The 16,864-nt window shown below is 44.6% G+C and overlaps 1 protein-coding gene across 1 annotated transcript in view; it reads left to right on the top strand.

Moving 5' to 3' along the window:
- The first annotated feature begins 248 nt into the window (after positions 1-248).
- The window catches only part of SLC38A1 (solute carrier family 38 member 1), a 38,266-nt gene continuing 21,650 nt past the window's right edge, over positions 249-16,864 (top strand). The window contains exons 1-4 of the mRNA XM_042872591.1: positions 249-465; positions 8,091-8,303; positions 13,836-13,911; positions 14,420-14,535. Coding sequence (XP_042728525.1) covers positions 8,185-8,303; positions 13,836-13,911; positions 14,420-14,535 — 311 coding nt within the window. The 5' untranslated portion in view covers positions 249-465; positions 8,091-8,184. The remainder of the gene's footprint in view (positions 466-8,090; positions 8,304-13,835; positions 13,912-14,419; positions 14,536-16,864) is intronic.

Below are 16,864 nucleotides of genomic sequence, written 5' to 3'. Positions count from 1 at the left end.
TTGTCGTTAAAAAAAAAAAAAAAAAAAAAAAAAAAAAAAAAAAAGCCAAAAACGCGGGGGGGGCGAGGGGGTTGAAACAGCACGGCACGGCGTGTGCATGCCCGGCGGGGAGGGGGTGCGGGGTAGGGGGGCAGCGCGCAGCCCCGCTTCGAGGGGCGGCCCGGGGGGCTACGCGGCCCCGGCACCTGGCGGCGCGGTCCCGCTCTAGCGCGGCGGCGCGCCCCGCGCGCTCTCGCCGCCCGTCCACCTCCACATGCACACACCCGCGGCGGGAGGAGCGGCATCTCTCTCGCCGTCCTCATTTCTCCAATTTAATTTCCCCCGGCCTCTCGCTTCTTCCTGACTATTTTTATTTTGTTTTTCATCGTATTCTTCTCAGTACGATTCTCCGCCGGGCTGCTCCAGCCGGCCGCCGCTGGGAGAGGCTGCGCTGCGCGCCGGGGGCTCCCCGCGGCTCCTCGCAAGGTAGGCGGCATCTGATGCAATCCTGGGGACGGGGACGCGGCGCCCCGCGCTGCCTTTGTCTCCACGCATGGCCGGGGAGAGCCTGGCCGGGGCCCTCCGCGCTTTGTCCCCGAACGTGCCCGGCTTCCAGCCCTGCGAACGCGCGGGGTCGGCGGCGGGGAGCCCGGCGGCGTGGTGCTGGGGCGGCCTGGGGGAGCGGGGGGGGGGGGGGGGTAGCTGCCATGCGGCATCCGCCTCCGTAGGGGGGCCGCCGGGATGCTGAGCCGCGGCAAAATGAAAAGCAAAATATTAAAGGGGGATTGGGGCAATGAAGAGACGGCAATGCGAAAAAAAGAAAAAGAAAAAAAAAAAAAAAAAAGATCATTTTCTGGGTTAGGAGCTCCAGAATGTGATAGCTGCGAACGCGGCCGGGGCCCAGTGTGCCGCAGCCCCCCGTGCCGGGCCCGGCCCTGCCCCACAGCCGCGGCCGTGGGGAACTTGTGCGGCATTTGGAAAATGCGGGGTGGGCCCGGGCAGCGCGCGCGTTTGCTTGTGTGTGTGTGTGTGTGTGTGTGTGTGTGTGTGTATTTGTGCGTACGTGTGCATGTATTATATATGTGAGCGTGTAACAGGCGATCTGCTCGTTTTTAACGTGCCAAAGGCGAGGATAAAAGTGGGCCATGTCCGAGTGTGTACATCTGCTCACGTGTGCGTGGATACAGCCCGTTGTTAGGGGGGTGCGCCCCATTGTTTCCCCGAGTTTGCCTTGCAACCTGTAGCTGTCGTTTATTCACCCTTGTGAAAGAGGAGCTGGGCAGCTGTAAAGCTGTGCTTTGTTTATGTGGCGGTAGAAAGGCGAAATAAAAGCCCTGCACGGCAGCGGGCTTTGTGCCCACAGGTCCCCGTGTGCGCGGGGCCCTTGCTGCCAGCGGCGTTTGGTGCTGCTTCGCCCTTGGGTTTGATGCTGCACGAGGGCAACCATTGCTGCACAAACACGAGAAAAAGCCCATTTGAGTTGACTGAATACATTCTGGAGGAAATACGTGTATATACTCTGAGTCTAGAAGTAAAGGGAAGAAAAAGAAATCATTGCTCCACGCAACTTCATTCCTCACCGAAGCATGAACTCCGTTTAAAAAGCCTGCAAAAGGAAGTTCCATCTGTTGCTGAAGGATATACATAGTAGCTGCTGTTCCCACATGGCACTGAAATCAGCTGGTAGCAACCTGTCCAAAATCCGGGCATCGTTCGCTCCCAGCGAGCAAGGCCTGCTGCTGTGGCGTGGTGGAAATTCACTGACTCCAACGGGATCAGCTGCCGCACTGTGTGACTCCTGTGTGACTTTGCCTTGAGGAGGCTCTTGTGGCTGAGAAGGCAGAGCAGAGCACGCTGCCCCAGGCACACTGCAGCAGCAGCATCCCCTGCCTGTCGCTGGGGCTGCCTGGCCCTTGCCTGTCCCCTGGCTGTGGGGCATCACACAGCCTGCTGGAGACGGTGGCAGGCCCATGTCCTTGAGGCCAAATCCAGGGTTTAATGCCTGAAGGGTAAGATGGGAGCTCTCTTACGGTGGGCTCCCTTCCTCAGGTCTCTGTGCTGCCTTTCATCTGGATTTTCTCATGTGGATTTTCATCATTCTTTAAGGAGGCAGAAGGGTGACCAAGCAGAAATGGCACACTTCTCCCTCCTGCGCCCTGTCCATTCCCGCTGCTTTTTTCCTCAGTTGGCTCGTTTCTATAGAAGCAGGCTTAACACCCAGCAGAACAATTACTGCTGCTTTAAAAGTTCATATGATGAAGGCAAATGAGATGTTGTGGGGGTATTTAAATGTTTCAAGCCTGAATGAAGTTTCCTTTCTGGCATGTAATTATTACTGTAACCTTAATCCAACCCAAGAAGACTGAGCAGCTACTCATGGGAAAAACAGCAGCCTGTTCATGTTGGAAGTGCTTTATAGCCCTTTTCCAGTTCACTCATAATATTTGTGTAAGGTTATCAGCTAAATATCAGTCTGAGTCTTCTATAGTAAAGGAAACCGAGACAAAGAAATTACATGTAAACTGGGGGAAAAAGAAGAAATGAGTTACATATGAACCTACACAAAATTGTCTTTCTGTGGTACACAGTGTATTTCAGATTGGAATATGGAAGCTGCTTTTTAGCCCTGTGGACTCCTTCTCATTGCTTGCTGTGGCTCATCCTGCAGCACTCACAGCACAGCCCCTGAGCAGCACAAGAGTTCGTTCATTTTTGGTGGTGTGTCCTGGGACCTCTTCAGCAAAACCCAGCCTGTTAAGAGGATTTCACAGAGAAATATAATTAGGAAAAAATGTGGCTGTATTCCTCTGCCAAATGCCTTCCCTAAATTGACTGGGAAGGGCTCAGAACAGAAATGTACTTAAAACCATTTTCCTTTATGGCTCATCTTTAAGTGTTTTGCCTAAAGTAATGAATCACTGGGTGAATCAGGCGAGTGTTTTATGATTTCTGATTTGCCTGCCTTTAATCAACTGAGCAGCCTGTCGGGACTTAATTTGGGACTGACCCCCCCTCCTTTATGCCGCGTGGATGGGCAGCATGGGGTGCAATAGGGAACACTTTTCTGTTGCAACACAAGGTCACAGTGCTGAGGATGGCTGAACACGTGTGCATATTGCTCCTTTGCCTTCACATCCTTTTCCGATCTTCCTCATCAAGTCCTCTGTCTCACTTGTTGGTTGCTCCCCCCATCTTGTGTTGTAACTGTTCCTTCCTTGTGTGATAGAGGAGCCTGGATGTGAAAGGTGGTGGCTTGTAGCCACTGAGCCAACAGCTGCAGATGCTGGAAGGACTGATGGTCACCGCACTGACAACGCCTGGCAGTGCTGCCGCTGGTGGCACAGGCATCAATTGAGCAAGGATCAAATGGGATGAGGCTGCTTCCTTCCTCCAACTCCCTGGGCTGCAGAGGAGCAGTGCCGGATAGCTGGAGGCAGTGACATTTTCAGCTCCACAGATGTTTGCTCACTGGATGTGAGTCAGTGTTTAATTTATTTCCAGGCTCTTTGTTATCTCGGTAGTGCTCCTCTCATCTCTCAATTCTGTCCTTCCTGTAGGTTAGGAGTAAAACGGGAACTTGGTGTTCCAGATGTCAGGTGTCTCTAGCAGAAAGGAGAGGTTTGCTTCCTGGCTTTTCAATGTGATACTGTCTAAAACCTATTATTGCTTTCTGTCGTTTAAGTGAATAGTCCATATGCAGCATTTCAGGCTTGGCCTTTCATTATTTATGCCCATGGAGTCTTATTGGTCACATTGCTGTTCTTTGAAAGAACTTTCAAAAGTGCAAGCAAAGATGTATTATATCTCAGGCTTTGCAAGAATGAAACAGCATGTGCAAAACTCAGGTGCTGCATTCTGATGCCTCCTAACCGACTAAGAAGGGGGACTTCTTGGCAAAACTCCTGAGCAAAAAGTTGAGTCATATTTCTTTTAAGTAAATTGTCTTGAATTCCGTAGTTAAAATTGCTTAGTGTGTCTTGGATATTTGCCATCCCAAAGACTGCAGGAAATGCAGTGTGAATGGAGCACACGGTGAGTGTGCAAGTTGACGTGAGGAAAACCATACCTCAGGATGGGCATAATGGTGTCCAGCCCCACACCATGCCCTGATCAACTCCTGGGCAGCGTCTCATCCTAAGGTGGCATTTCTTGAATTACGTCCTTCACAGGATATAAAAAAAAATACCTGTGAGTTATGCCATCATCGTTACCACCAGGAGTCATGTTACTTTTAGATATGCTGCTTCTAACGTGTTTCTAGAGGTGTATTTCATATATTATACCTCTTCCAAGTACTGCCTAGAAAGGACTCGTGCTTGAGCCAAAAGAAATAAAGTTAGATTGTGTATATTAACATATTTTGTCAAATACAAACTTTTTGAGCCCATTACTACCAGTCTGGAGCTTTTGACTGTCCGGAAGAGAGGAGTGGCAGGGCTCTTTTTATTTTTCTTTTGATGTTTCAGAAGGCAACAGAGAAAAAGAGCCCGGCTCTTGGAATGTGTTTTAATGGCTTGTGAAGGTCTCCATATCCTTGAGAAAAATAAACTCGTTTTATCTTCTTGTGTCATCTTACAGCCCTCCTTCTGAAGTCTGTGACCAGTTGAGATCTTTCCCATGTTCTACAAGGAACAGGGAATAAATTATCCGTTGTGGGATTTGCAAGACATGTCATGGGATGTCTAAAGAGAAAACCAAGCTCCTAGGCCAGTGCAGGGCTTTTTCTGCTGCACCGGAGGCCTGGATCAGCTACCAAACACAGACTTTTGAGGTTCCTTTAGAAGTGTCTTTACCCCTTTTCTGGTTTTCTCTTGGGGCAATTCATGCTTCAAGAAGTATTTGCCCATGTGAGTGGAAAAGTCGGAAGTAAGGGCAAGATTCTAACTTTTTTCTTTCTGTTTTAGTCTGTGTGTGTCTGGAGAGAGGTTTGATTGCAGGGATCTGGAACTTCTCTGTTTATGAGGTTTAAAGATGGGCAGAGTAGCAAGCACAAAGGGATTGCTGCAGTCACTTTTCAGATTATCTTTAATTTACATTAAAAGGCAATTAATAATCAAGTTCAGTCTAGCAATTTTTGCCAACATAGCATTTTTATCTGCATTTACCTTATCATATTGTTTGAAAGAAAAGGTTTTCAGTAAAAATACAAACATCTTCCAGCTCAGAATCAACATACAATGACTCTTGTGAGGTGAAGCATTTGTTTTTTTTCCTTCCTACAGCATCAGTGGCACCAGCAGCAGATACACATCTGTCTTCCTTTCTCCATACTTTTGCAGAGCCAGCATGCAGCATGAGGAATGTAAAGCTGGGAGCTCTACCTCTAGGGACTGTGGGTGTTCTTGAGAAGCTATGTGCTATTTGTCACTTCCATCACCTGCAATATAAACAGGCAATTTGGAGTGAATTGCATGTGACCACCTGTACCCAGGCCTGTGGAGGGAACCAAGAGTGGTTAGCTCTGATGAAGGGTTTGTGTTGTGTATATCTAAAGGAAAGTTATCTTTACAAAATTTGTGAGCTTTACTTGGAATTTTTTTTCTGGGTATCACACATATCGCTCTTTCTGAATTTTCAAGCACTTCACTGAATGCTTTTGTCACTATTGTCACTCCAGCTTTACAGTTGGAGGTGCTAAGGACAAGGTAGTTATCCTTTGCCAAAGCCTTGGAATGAATTCCTGCTGTGACAGTCGAAGTTTCAGGCCCCAGCCTCGCAGTTCTCTCTTTGCTGCCCTCATGTTTTGGCACTGAGGTCAGGTTTTTTCATACTTGGAAGTTCAGTGTATTATTTCACTCCACAGTGTTGTTAGTTTCAGGGTTCTGTTTTGTTTTAGTAAACCACTTAACCTAACAAGAACCCAGTACAGACTCCAAGATGCTGTCATGCTGTTGCAGGAGCCACTCATCTGTCTGAAATCTGGAATTTGCTGAAGTTGTTACTGGTGGGTCAGCTGGCGTCAGCTGCACCAGCATCTTCATTCAGACTGTTTTTGGTAGAATGTGAGCTTTAGTTCAAACAAACAAACAGAAAAGTCATCGCTTTTGCACTCCAAAGATTCCTTGCAGATAAATCAGCCAGACACTCTCCTGTAGGTCCGGCTCACAGCGTAGCAGCTGCATGGCAGCAGGAAGGGGAAGCAGGAGCTGCACACCAGCAAGCCATGAAGCCCACTCTCGAACAAGCTGTTTACGTCACAGAAGGGTGAATTTCAGCCCCTGTTTTTGCACACACTCAGCATAGAATTTATTAAGCACAAGCACTGTCAGAGTGATTGGGAAAATCCTCCTGGGGGACAAAGATGCAAAAGAGCATCCACAGGGAAAGTTGCGCTGCTTGAATTTTAGACGAGCCTCTGCTTGGCTTTAAAATGCCAGATACAGATCTCAGTACACATTGCCACTTCTGTTAAGGTGCTGTTTATTTTAGGGACTGATGGTCACAAGAAGCCTCAGGATTCAGCATGCTCACTCCTTGCCACCTCACAGCCGCTGCCTCCTGTGGCTTTATCCTTTTATAAAAAGATCACGCTTTCCTTCCAAAATAAGTAGACTACTTTATGCCCCTGGGAAGACTGCTCCAGAATATCACCACCAGAGCCACCCCTCGTTCACTGGTTTGCAGCTGTATGTCTGCAGCCAACTCTCGTTTTGCCTTGCACCAGCCTTATAAAACACAGGGCACTTGCCCTGGGTGCTCATGCTCTGCACTTGCTGTGCAAGGGAGCTGAGGAAAGCCTGGCCAGGGTCCATGCACACAGTCCTCCCCTGGCAGCCATGTGCCCTCCTCATGCCTCCATATCTGGGCATGTGCTGCTCCCATAGGCAGGGTGGGCCCCGCTCCACCAACGGCACAGTGCCTCTGCCATGGCCAGGGCTCATGGGGAAGCTTTTGGAAGACTGAGGATGAATGTACTTTGCTCAGAAACTTAAAGGGAAAAGGGCTTCTTTGCAAAGCCCTCCTCTGCGTGAGGGGAAGTGGTGTAAGCCAGGAGTATTGAGCCCTGCAAACTTACTTGGAGCAGGCTGATGTCACAGTCTGGGGACACTGCTGCTTCCCTGGCTGCGTGAGAGTAGCTTGGTAGCTTTGAGGCCGTTCCACAAATTTGAGGAAATATCCCCAAATAAATGTGGCATGTGGGCATTCACCAAGTACCCCAAGACAAATTGCAAATTATTGCTTGGCAATGCAGCAGAAGATTCATTCACAAAACGGGAATGTAATGACTGTGGTGTGGGTGCTTGTTTCTGAATAACATTCTGGCGCCTCTGCATCATGCAGGCACTGTTGGTCTGTCAGGCTCTGGAAAAAGTTGGCCTTCAGCTGATTTACATTTCTAACAAGGAAATGTGCCACCATAGTAGCCCTATCCAAATTGCCTTTGGTGCTTTTCTTGGCACCTTTATGTAACACATCTAACAGCAGAGAGGCCTCCTGGTCAATAAGTAATAACTGCTTGATACAAGATGTATGTTATTCATTCTTCATATGAGATGTGTTCTTAGGGATTTATTGTTGTCTGGTTTTGTCCTTGTTTACAGTAAGTGTAGCCGTACACAGAGCAGCCTCTGTACCTCTTCTTTACCAAAGAGAAACCTAACATACTCAAATACCTTGAGTACAGACATCAGTAGAACAGAGTGCTGTGATAACACTGCCCCACTGTTCCTCCATTTAGCATCAGCATGAACTTGAGGTATTTTATATTTTTAAGTAAGGAGCAATATGGAGAATGTACTGAAGATGAACACTGAATAACTAGTGGTTCGTGGGCAAGCGAATAAGTTTTATTCCTTAATTTGTAAGTCATTGAGTCTCTTCTTCTGAATCAAAGATGATAGGTTTGCTCCCTAGTTTATAACTGCAGGCACCATCTTCTGCAGTCAGTTGTGGGACTGGGTAAATCTGTAAGGCTTGTGGAGTTGATCTTGTTAAGGAGAATGAAACATCACTACTGGACTGCATGACTTCTGTTAAAACCTGAACTGCTTCTAATGATACCAGATAGGTTGGTGAGGATGATCCCTCATGTCCAGGTTTCACTGTATTCTTCTGGTGATATTACCTACTGTTGGTGTGTATATCTTGGGCTTTTTTCTTGTCTTACCTAGGTTGCTGATACTGTGGCTGCTGTTTACCCACCAGATCCCAACCAAACACTAACATTTCAAGAAACATTTGGATACGTACGGTTCCTCACCCAAGATGCCATTCAAAGCTGGATTAGAACTGACTGAATTACAGAATATGACTATCCCTGAAGATGATAACATCAGCAACGATTCAAATGATTTCACAGAGGTGGAAAATGGCCAGATAAATAGGTGAGTATTTTTCCATTGACACTGCCTGTGCTAAGAAACACGCTGTTTAAAAACAGCATTCTAATTTTCAGTGTAAGTTTTGAATTATTCATTACCAAGTCATGCTCCATTTGAAGACGTAATTTGAATTTCATATGTGACATCTGTTGGGCATAGGCTGCAACAGCAGATAAAGCAAAGAGAGTGACAATTTATTCATCGTTTCAAATCTTTCAAATTAGTCTAATAAAATGCACAAACATATAATGTAGCAAAAAGCCCAACATTCTGAAACGTCTACTTGCACAAAGCAGAGAAGCAATAATAATAAATACAATTAGACCAATGGAATAATTTGAAACAAATTGCTTTGTTGACCCTACGATGACAGCTGAAACCTGCCTGGCCACATCCACGTCCCCAGGCTGGTGGGGATTTGCAGCTGGCACTGCTCGAAGTTGGGCAGGATGAGGAGAAGCAGCACCACTCCACCCCAGGGCACAGAGGGTGAGGAACTGCTCAGAGACCTGCACCTAACTTGTATCCAGATAAGGAATGCAGCTATTTGTCAATTCTAGTGAAAACTGGACAATCACTTTTCCTATGGTATAGTAGTTTACCAAAGAGACTTGTTCTGCATGATGGTGCATCTTCCAGGCCTCTATGCCAGGCACCAGCATCCCACAGGTGCTGAACTCTGCTGCGTGCACCATGGGTCTGTTGCTGTGCTCCAGCTGGGTTTTGCAAGCTGCAAAGCAAGAGGCAGCTTTTTGACCAAACTTCCTGTCAAAGCACTGCACGGCAAGGGCAGGGGCAGGGGCTGGGCCTACAGCCAGCCCAACTGGGAAAGCTATGGGGTGGCCACCAGCTGCTCCTGCTGCTGTGTGACCACAGTGTGGCTGCGCCAGCGGAGGTTAGGGTTGATCAGGAATTTTCTGAGGCAACCACTTTGAAGGAAGGTGCCAGGGCGAAATGCAAACTACTTCTGTTTTGTTTTTTAAAAAAAAAAACAACAAAAAGCAAAAAAACAAAACTCAGACTTTGTCAAAACAAAACAGTTCCTGTATGAACCTGCTGGCTTTGCTGCTAGCTTCCTTGGAGCTCATGAGCTGACAGTGGTAGAAGCATTCCCTGGGGCCTACTGAGGATTTATGTCCTTGACAGGAGGAGGAGTGGTAGCTGTGCCTCCTGAGCTCTTGTCTGGTAACTGTCAGGGGAGAAGCCCTGTTAGCCCATCATCTTTCATTGAGCACTTGTAGAGGCTGAGCAGGGAGTGTGCTGCATGCGTGTGACACGCAGTGCTCACCATGTGTTTTATGGAGCTGCGCTGTGAGCGTGGCAGCGTCTGAGCAGGGCTGAGTTGGAGTAAAAAGTGGGTGAGGAAAGTGTCAGAACTGAGACAAAATTTCTAAATCCTGCTCTGGCTCTTCAAGCACATGAGTATATTCTATCGTTTTCACTTCCTGATAGAAATCCCATAGCTGTGTCAGAAAACACCCAGGCTCTGTGTAATATGAGGTTAAGGGGTGTATGGACATTCATATTTTGTGCCATCTGACACATGGTGTAAGGCCTTGTGAAACGCCAAAGTCCACCAGTATCAGTGGGGCTTTTTTTGTTGATTTCACTTGAGCTTTAGATTAGATGTGTAATTTTCAACTGACTTTTTGCAGTTGTTTCCGCTTGTTTGATTCCACACTCTGTACTTCATTTTGAATTTTTTTTTTCTCAGTGCATAATTTTCCAAGCAGAATGTAGAACAGCATTTTTAAGAGTCTTCTGGGGACAATGCAGCAGTAAGAAGCTGATTTAAACCCCAAATATTTCCCAATCTCAGAAAAGAATTCTCTAGTTCCCTTTAGATTTCCAGCATTTTCTGGGCCTAAATATGTATTTGTATATACAGGAATGTTATATTATTTGGGAGGAGCTCTATTGGGAGGGTTTTTCTGTGCGTGCAAATGTGAAATACTTTCTGGATATGGGTTTGCTGTCTTTTAACGATTTATCCTGGGTACACGTCTTTGCCATTGCTGAATATGACATAAATCAGTGTGTAGATGACCTATTGCTTCCTGTGATAGCAGGACAGATCTGCTAAGCTGTTCAGCAGACTTGGATCTGTACCTGTGATGATGCTGTCAGGAAGCTGCTGGCTGGATGCTTGTCCTAGTCTGCAGCTATGGGTAAGTTATGAGCGCTCCTTGTTTGGCTGACAAGGTTGCTGGTAGCTATACCCAGATCTGGTCAAAGTTTCATAGTGCAAGCCAGAGCAAGCCTTCTTCTGCATTTCTTGTTCCTGCTTGCCCTGGAAATCTTTGCCATCGCTCAAGCTGGAGCTCCGTTTAAGAAACCGCCTGAGGATAGAGTTCTGTCATCTTGGCACAATGAGCCTTCCCTAACAAATGTTTAAGGCATTGTCAAGTATCAGTTTAAGTTAATTATGTTTAAACATATCTAAGATGGCTAAATGGTTTTAACTCTGCTTAGCCAAAATGGTTAGCTCCAGGATATCACCTTTATCAAATATTTCTCATTTATGTCCTTTAATAAATTAAATTTGGAGACTGTGGTTAAGTACGGTCCTTTTAAAACCACTTTATCAATAAGACTGAGTTTCTGCTTTTCAGTAAAACAAGGCAGAAAAATAATTGGATTACAGAATTCTTTCCAAACCAACTGTGAGGCTTCTTTCATCACAAGGATGAGCTGATCATCTTTTGACCAGGTTATTCTATAAATGCATCTGAAAAGTTTTGCATAAACTGTTCATGCTTGACTGTGATGTAGAAAGCACACCAGGAAATCAGAAACATAGAAGAATGAGTTATGATTGTGTATGATGAGTAGAGCATTCAAAATGAAGACAACAAGCAGCCCAAATGGATTTTATGCTTGTCAGGGGCCACAGGGCACTGGAGGCATGGGTTGCCTCACTCTGCATTTCTGTAGGACCTGTCACTGGCTCTTATCTTTCTGTGGGCTGGGAGGATCCGCAGCAAACAGTCGTACTGCTTTGTTCAAGTCAGATTTGTAAATCTCAATGTACATCATTGTGACAATGTGTAGCTCGCTTTCTAAGCGCATCTGTTGAGCAGAGCAGATGCAAGGCATGATTTAATAAGAAATTATAGTATTCCAGTCTATGTTCTCCTTTACATACTGCAGTAAAAAAACATCCTGAGCTTAGATTTAAAAAAAAAAAAACAAAAAAAAAGTGAAACATTTATTAAAAAAAAAGCATATATTGGGAAGATTAGTTTCTGTTGACTCCATTTGTCTGCCTTCTGCCTACTTTCTTTTATTTTCTCCTTTTATTTCGTCTTTTTGAATTTGAGTGCAGCAACGCATTCCATTTATGAGCAGCATGGGGTGTCCCACGATGCATCCATGCCACCTACTGAGCATCGACCCAAGGCAACCTTCCTATCCAGGCCTGCCAGTTACGTTGCTTGCAGCAGGGCATGTAGCCACAGACAGGCAGACGGGCATCTCACAGCCCCAGCTGGCAGGCAGGCCAGGAAGAGCCCTGTGCAAGCTGGGCAATGCTCTGCCTCTCCCAGAAGGTCACGATGGCTGCATTCCTGTGTCTGACTTTGCCTGCCCATTCACACTGTGCAGCAGAGATAGAGAAAAGGTGTGCGCTGCAACATGGTAAATGTGGAGTGGATGAGTAACACACCTTGTCATAGAAGATGAGACGATTTTAACATGGCTAACTCCAGAGAAAGTACTTTGGATTAGTTTATCGAACCAGATGTTTTCTCCGCTGCCCATCTGGAAGGAAATAATGCATTTGTTCTACTGAAAATACCAATTATATAAAAACTCATTTCTGTTGGAAGTATTGAAATGAAAAACTCCAAAATTGCTTTACATTTGAGCAATATCTTTTGGATGTGGTCTTTGTCATGTACTAGCTCTTTAACAACAATTTTCATTGATCTTTAATGCCCGGTGGCAGTAATGGTAGTATCTACAGATTTGTTATTTTTGTAATTATTGAACAGAATGAATGCGTGGGGCTGAGCAGGAGCAGGGGGAGCGAACTAGCTGACTTCTCCTTACTCTGACAAAATCTGAAATGACACATGATCTCCATGGTTGACAGAAGAAGGCAAAGCCCACAGATGTTCCCAGCAGTGCTCAGAAACACAAAAGAGACAAAACTTTTCTCTGCGCTCCTGCCTGTACAAATTGCCTGCAGGGTGTTTCGAGAGGGAGCTGGAATGTCTTTGTCAGGCCACTCACACTCAGCTGCCTGTGCTCAGCTTTAAACAGACATGGAAGAAAAAAAAAACCCATATACTATGAATCTACAGAAGGTCAGGTTGAGATTTTATTCCATCAGAGTGAAATGCCTTCCCGGTGAGATTCAGAAAGTTAATTTTGGATCAGTTCACCTTAGCCGTGATTGCTTCTCACTCCTTAAAACACTGGGGGAGGATCAGCCACATATTCCAACTGCTTTAGGGCTTTAGAGACTGGCTCGGTATCTGTATTTTGCAGCAAATTAGTTTTTGAAGTTAACCGTTCAAAAAATAAAGGAGAAGCCTATGGTTGGTTTATATACAGAGCAAATCGAAGCAGAATGATGGTAGGAATCAAAGTTGCCACAAAAACAGCAATAATTGCACAGTCAAAATCAGAACTGTGAATCTTTGGCCAGGAGATGTTCCCAGCTGTGGGAAAGGGCCATTAGGGCTGGTCTTTGTGTTCAGCTCACTGCCTGCTTTAAGAAGAGTCACTGTAACCTGCCTACAGAAAAAAGGAAGCTTGGTAGCAACCACTGGATAGGTATGTGTTACAAACGATGGCTGCTATAGGCAGTGCCCGAGAACCTCTGTAAATTAGCAGAGATGCCAGGGACTTAATTGTGCATAAACTTTTGGAAGATGGAATAGCTGAAAGAATGCTTTACACAAAGTAAAATTGTTTGCTGAAGAGTGGGTCTGGGAGAAACTAGCAGCTTGCCCTAGTCAGAAGTGTTGTAAATCCGTTGTCTGTATTAGGGATAGAGAGCAAGTAAAGCTGTAGAGGAAAAAAAGCCATTCAGCTCATGTTCCTCTACTCAGAGATGTTTGATTTTACAGTGTGATGAATTTGATACTGAGTTTTGAAGGGCTTCTTGTTGACCATACAGCAGCCCCAACCTGAGGCACACCCACAGAGCACATGGCCTGGTTCAGAATGGCCCCAGCAATGCTGCTGCCTGCAGCACCTCATCCTCCTCTTAGCTCCAACTGCACCAACCCCACGGTAGCAACAGAGGGCTTGTACTCAGCAGCTTGTTGGTGCCCTTACCTTACTGGATCTCCTAAAATACCTCTCCCTACACATTTATTCTGATCTAGTGGTACCTTTACTGACACTCAGTCTGTGCTGGCATCAGGGAAGCAGAATGGGGCTCCTTTAACAGTTACAGGCTTGACCTTTTCTTGTGTACAGCTTATATACATTGTGTATTTTGCTATCACATGCTGCTCATGGAATTAACATGCTTGCATTTTCTAATGGCTCTTTGCTGGGAATTAATCCTCTGACTTCTTTCAGCAAGTTTATTTCGGACCGAGAAAGCAGGAGAAGTCTCACAAACAGCCACTTGGAAAAGAAGAAATGCGATGAATATGTAAGTATTTTTGCAGGCTTTCCCTTTGTCAGTATGAACTGTCTGTCATGTATGGAGAGCCCTTAGACACAGTCTTCAAAAGAACTGAGTACAGGCATTTGTTACTGAAATCCAAACAACCAAAAAAACATTTTGGTTCAGGCAAGGGGAGTCCTCTGGACCCTTGCTGGGCAGGAGGCATGACTGTTCCCCAGGCCTTATAAAGCATCAGTCGCACACCAAAGATGCCTCACAGGCGTGGCAAGAGATGGATTTTAAAGTTCAGACTGTAAGTATGAGTTGTATATTGCCCATTGTATTGATGTGAGTTTACAAAATCTGTAGGGCAGCAATCAGAATATAAGCGTGAAAAAAGAGAAGCGGCCTTTTTTCTCTTTCCAACCTGACAGTGCTCCCACAGCAATAGCTCTTTCTATCTGATTACCACATAGCCTGCAGGTTGGGGTGTAGGGGCATTCCTGTGCTCTGTTCCAAACTCCTGCTGACACGCAAACCTTTGTTTCTCCAGATTCCAGGTACAACTTCTTTGGGAATGTCTGTCTTCAACCTCAGCAACGCCATCATGGGCAGTGGCATTTTAGGCCTCGCTTTTGCATTGGCCAACACAGGAATCTTCCTATTTTCGTAAGTGTGAATGGGTTGAGGAGCTGATCTCTGCTCTGTGAGCGAGTGGAGTGATTGATGGTCCACTGGAAATGTGATGTTCTTCTTCATCGTGTGAAGTAGCCGACCTTGTATAAGTGGTTTGGATTTCAGGGTACTGATGGATGGGTCAGCTGTTTCACTGTCTAAAAATGAACTCAAATACTAAACTACAGCTTTCAAGCTGAAAAGGTCAGCTACGTTTTTCAGACATTTATTTTTCAGTCAAAGTAATCGTGAAAAAAAAAACACTAGTTGTGCTTCTAGAGCAGATTAAGTTCATGTCATCAACTGCTGACCTGTGCCTAGCCAGAGACTTTTCCTATGGTCTACAAATTGCACATACATTGAAAATAGCAAATTTATTCAGTAGTAATACTTGCAGTGTGACAGTACTTAATTCTTACTTGTGTCACAGAATCTCTGTAGCTTTCAGCAAAGCATGATGCAATATCTAATCTTGTAAGCAAGAAAAAGGAATATTTATACTCTTTTAAATGTCAGATATAATATTTTCATCTCACTCCCACAGTTTCTTCAGTTTCTTATGTGAGAGTCCTTAAAAGCAACATAAATATAGCCAAGATTTGAGTATAAAAAAAAAAATGGCTGAGGTACAGTACTTTACCAAAAAAAAAGCAGCATTTCATAAAACAGAATTTTATAGTTTAAAAATGAAACTGTGCCAATGAATGAATAAGACACAGAATACTGTGTTATTTTGGTTTGCAGCATGAGGCATTTCATTGTGAAAAGTGATTGTTAAGAAATCAGTTGGGAATTGTGTGCAGATTCCAGTAATAAATGTTCATTGAGGGAAGAAACACAATAATTTACAGTATTTGAGAACTGCTCAACACGGTTATTAAGTTTACAGATCACTGTACAGAGGTGTTATTTCTTAAACATCAGAGCCTAAAAAATTTAGAACTTAACATTTCGTAGGGTTTTTTTTTGAAAAATTATAACGTGAGCTCTGCATATAGCAGAATGAATGGCCAAAGTGGTATGCACAGCCATCTGCTCCAGGATTTTGTGCCAGTATAGCTGCAGCCATGCTGCTAGAGTACAGTTTGCAGTGGTTGGGTAAAATCTGGGAATAATCCGAGGAATTAATCCACTTACATTAAGAATGTACAAAGCCTCATTATTGTGTTGCAACTAAGCTAGGCAATAAAGTAGCAGGACTCAGATTTAGATTTTTCTTATGCAGAGGGACTGAGTTTACTTCAGTTTTGCTGATTTGAACCAACATGTGATACTAAACTCTCTATGATACTCCACCATGCTCTGATATGTTCACCTCTGAGGGCACAGACAGAGGTCTGCAGAAACTCTTGCAACCAAAAAAAGTTCAGTCTAGTTGTCTCTTCTGAGATAATGGTGTCTCAGCTAAAGAGTAGTACTTTCTATATCTACTTCTTAAGAGGGCATCATAGGCATCTTCAATTTCGCCCTCAATTGCTTTATATTTCTGTAAGTAATCTCATTCTCTTCTATCTCTTTCAGTGAACAGTTTTTTTTTTTTTGTGAGAGTTTAAGTGAAATGCATTTGGTCTCAAGGGTGTAGAAAGGAAGTTTCTTTCAAGATCAGGCCAGTGGTGTGAACACTGGGGAAACTTCTAACAACCTGTGGTGGAGACTGAGTTCATCTTGGTTTGAGTAATGAGTGTGTAGATGTGTGCCACCTAACTGCACAAAATCTGCCAAAACCAAAAATGTTTGTTAGTTTTATACAGCAAATAACAGTGCTACTCTCTAGAGAATCAGATTGTGTTTAAAAGTAGATAATTGTTTTAGATAGTTTTATGATGCTTTTAGACCTGTTGGCTTGGAGATGGATCAGCCTGCTGAGATGAAAGGTAAGGAAGCTAGCAGGACCTAGCTGACCAGTCTGGCTGAGATTTTGCTTTTGATGCCTGGAGACAGATCATCCTAATGTGCTTTCTGTAGTTATGCCTGAAAATTTAGTCTCATAGTTAAAGTTAGACCAGTGCTTTTACAGTTTTGGTCACACTCTTATTCAGTGTTTTTTGTTTTTTTTTTTTTTTTGACAAAGTCCTGCTCTTTATTCCAAGTATATCTTTGAACTGTCTCTTCTTTACAAGTGATAAAGAATAAAGTCTTGGAAAAAATTCATATGCTTTTTGCATGTGTGAAAGCACTTACATTCATTACTCATGAATAGCAGAATTGTAGAAGATTTCTAGGTTGCCTTGTCCAGGTTGTCTGACTGCCAGTACTTGCTTGCGACATCTCTGAAAAGTAGAAAGCAGAGGAGTGAAAATTAAAGCATCGTTTTCAGGGCTAG

This window comes from Lagopus leucura, unplaced genomic scaffold (assembly GCF_019238085.1).
Source record: "Lagopus leucura isolate 7727_CA_CO unplaced genomic scaffold, USGS_WTPT01 Super-Scaffold_100008, whole genome shotgun sequence".
In the NCBI taxonomy this organism is placed as follows: domain Eukaryota; kingdom Metazoa; phylum Chordata; class Aves; order Galliformes; family Phasianidae; genus Lagopus; species Lagopus leucura.
This window is presented reverse-complemented; position numbering and strand designations above follow the sequence as displayed.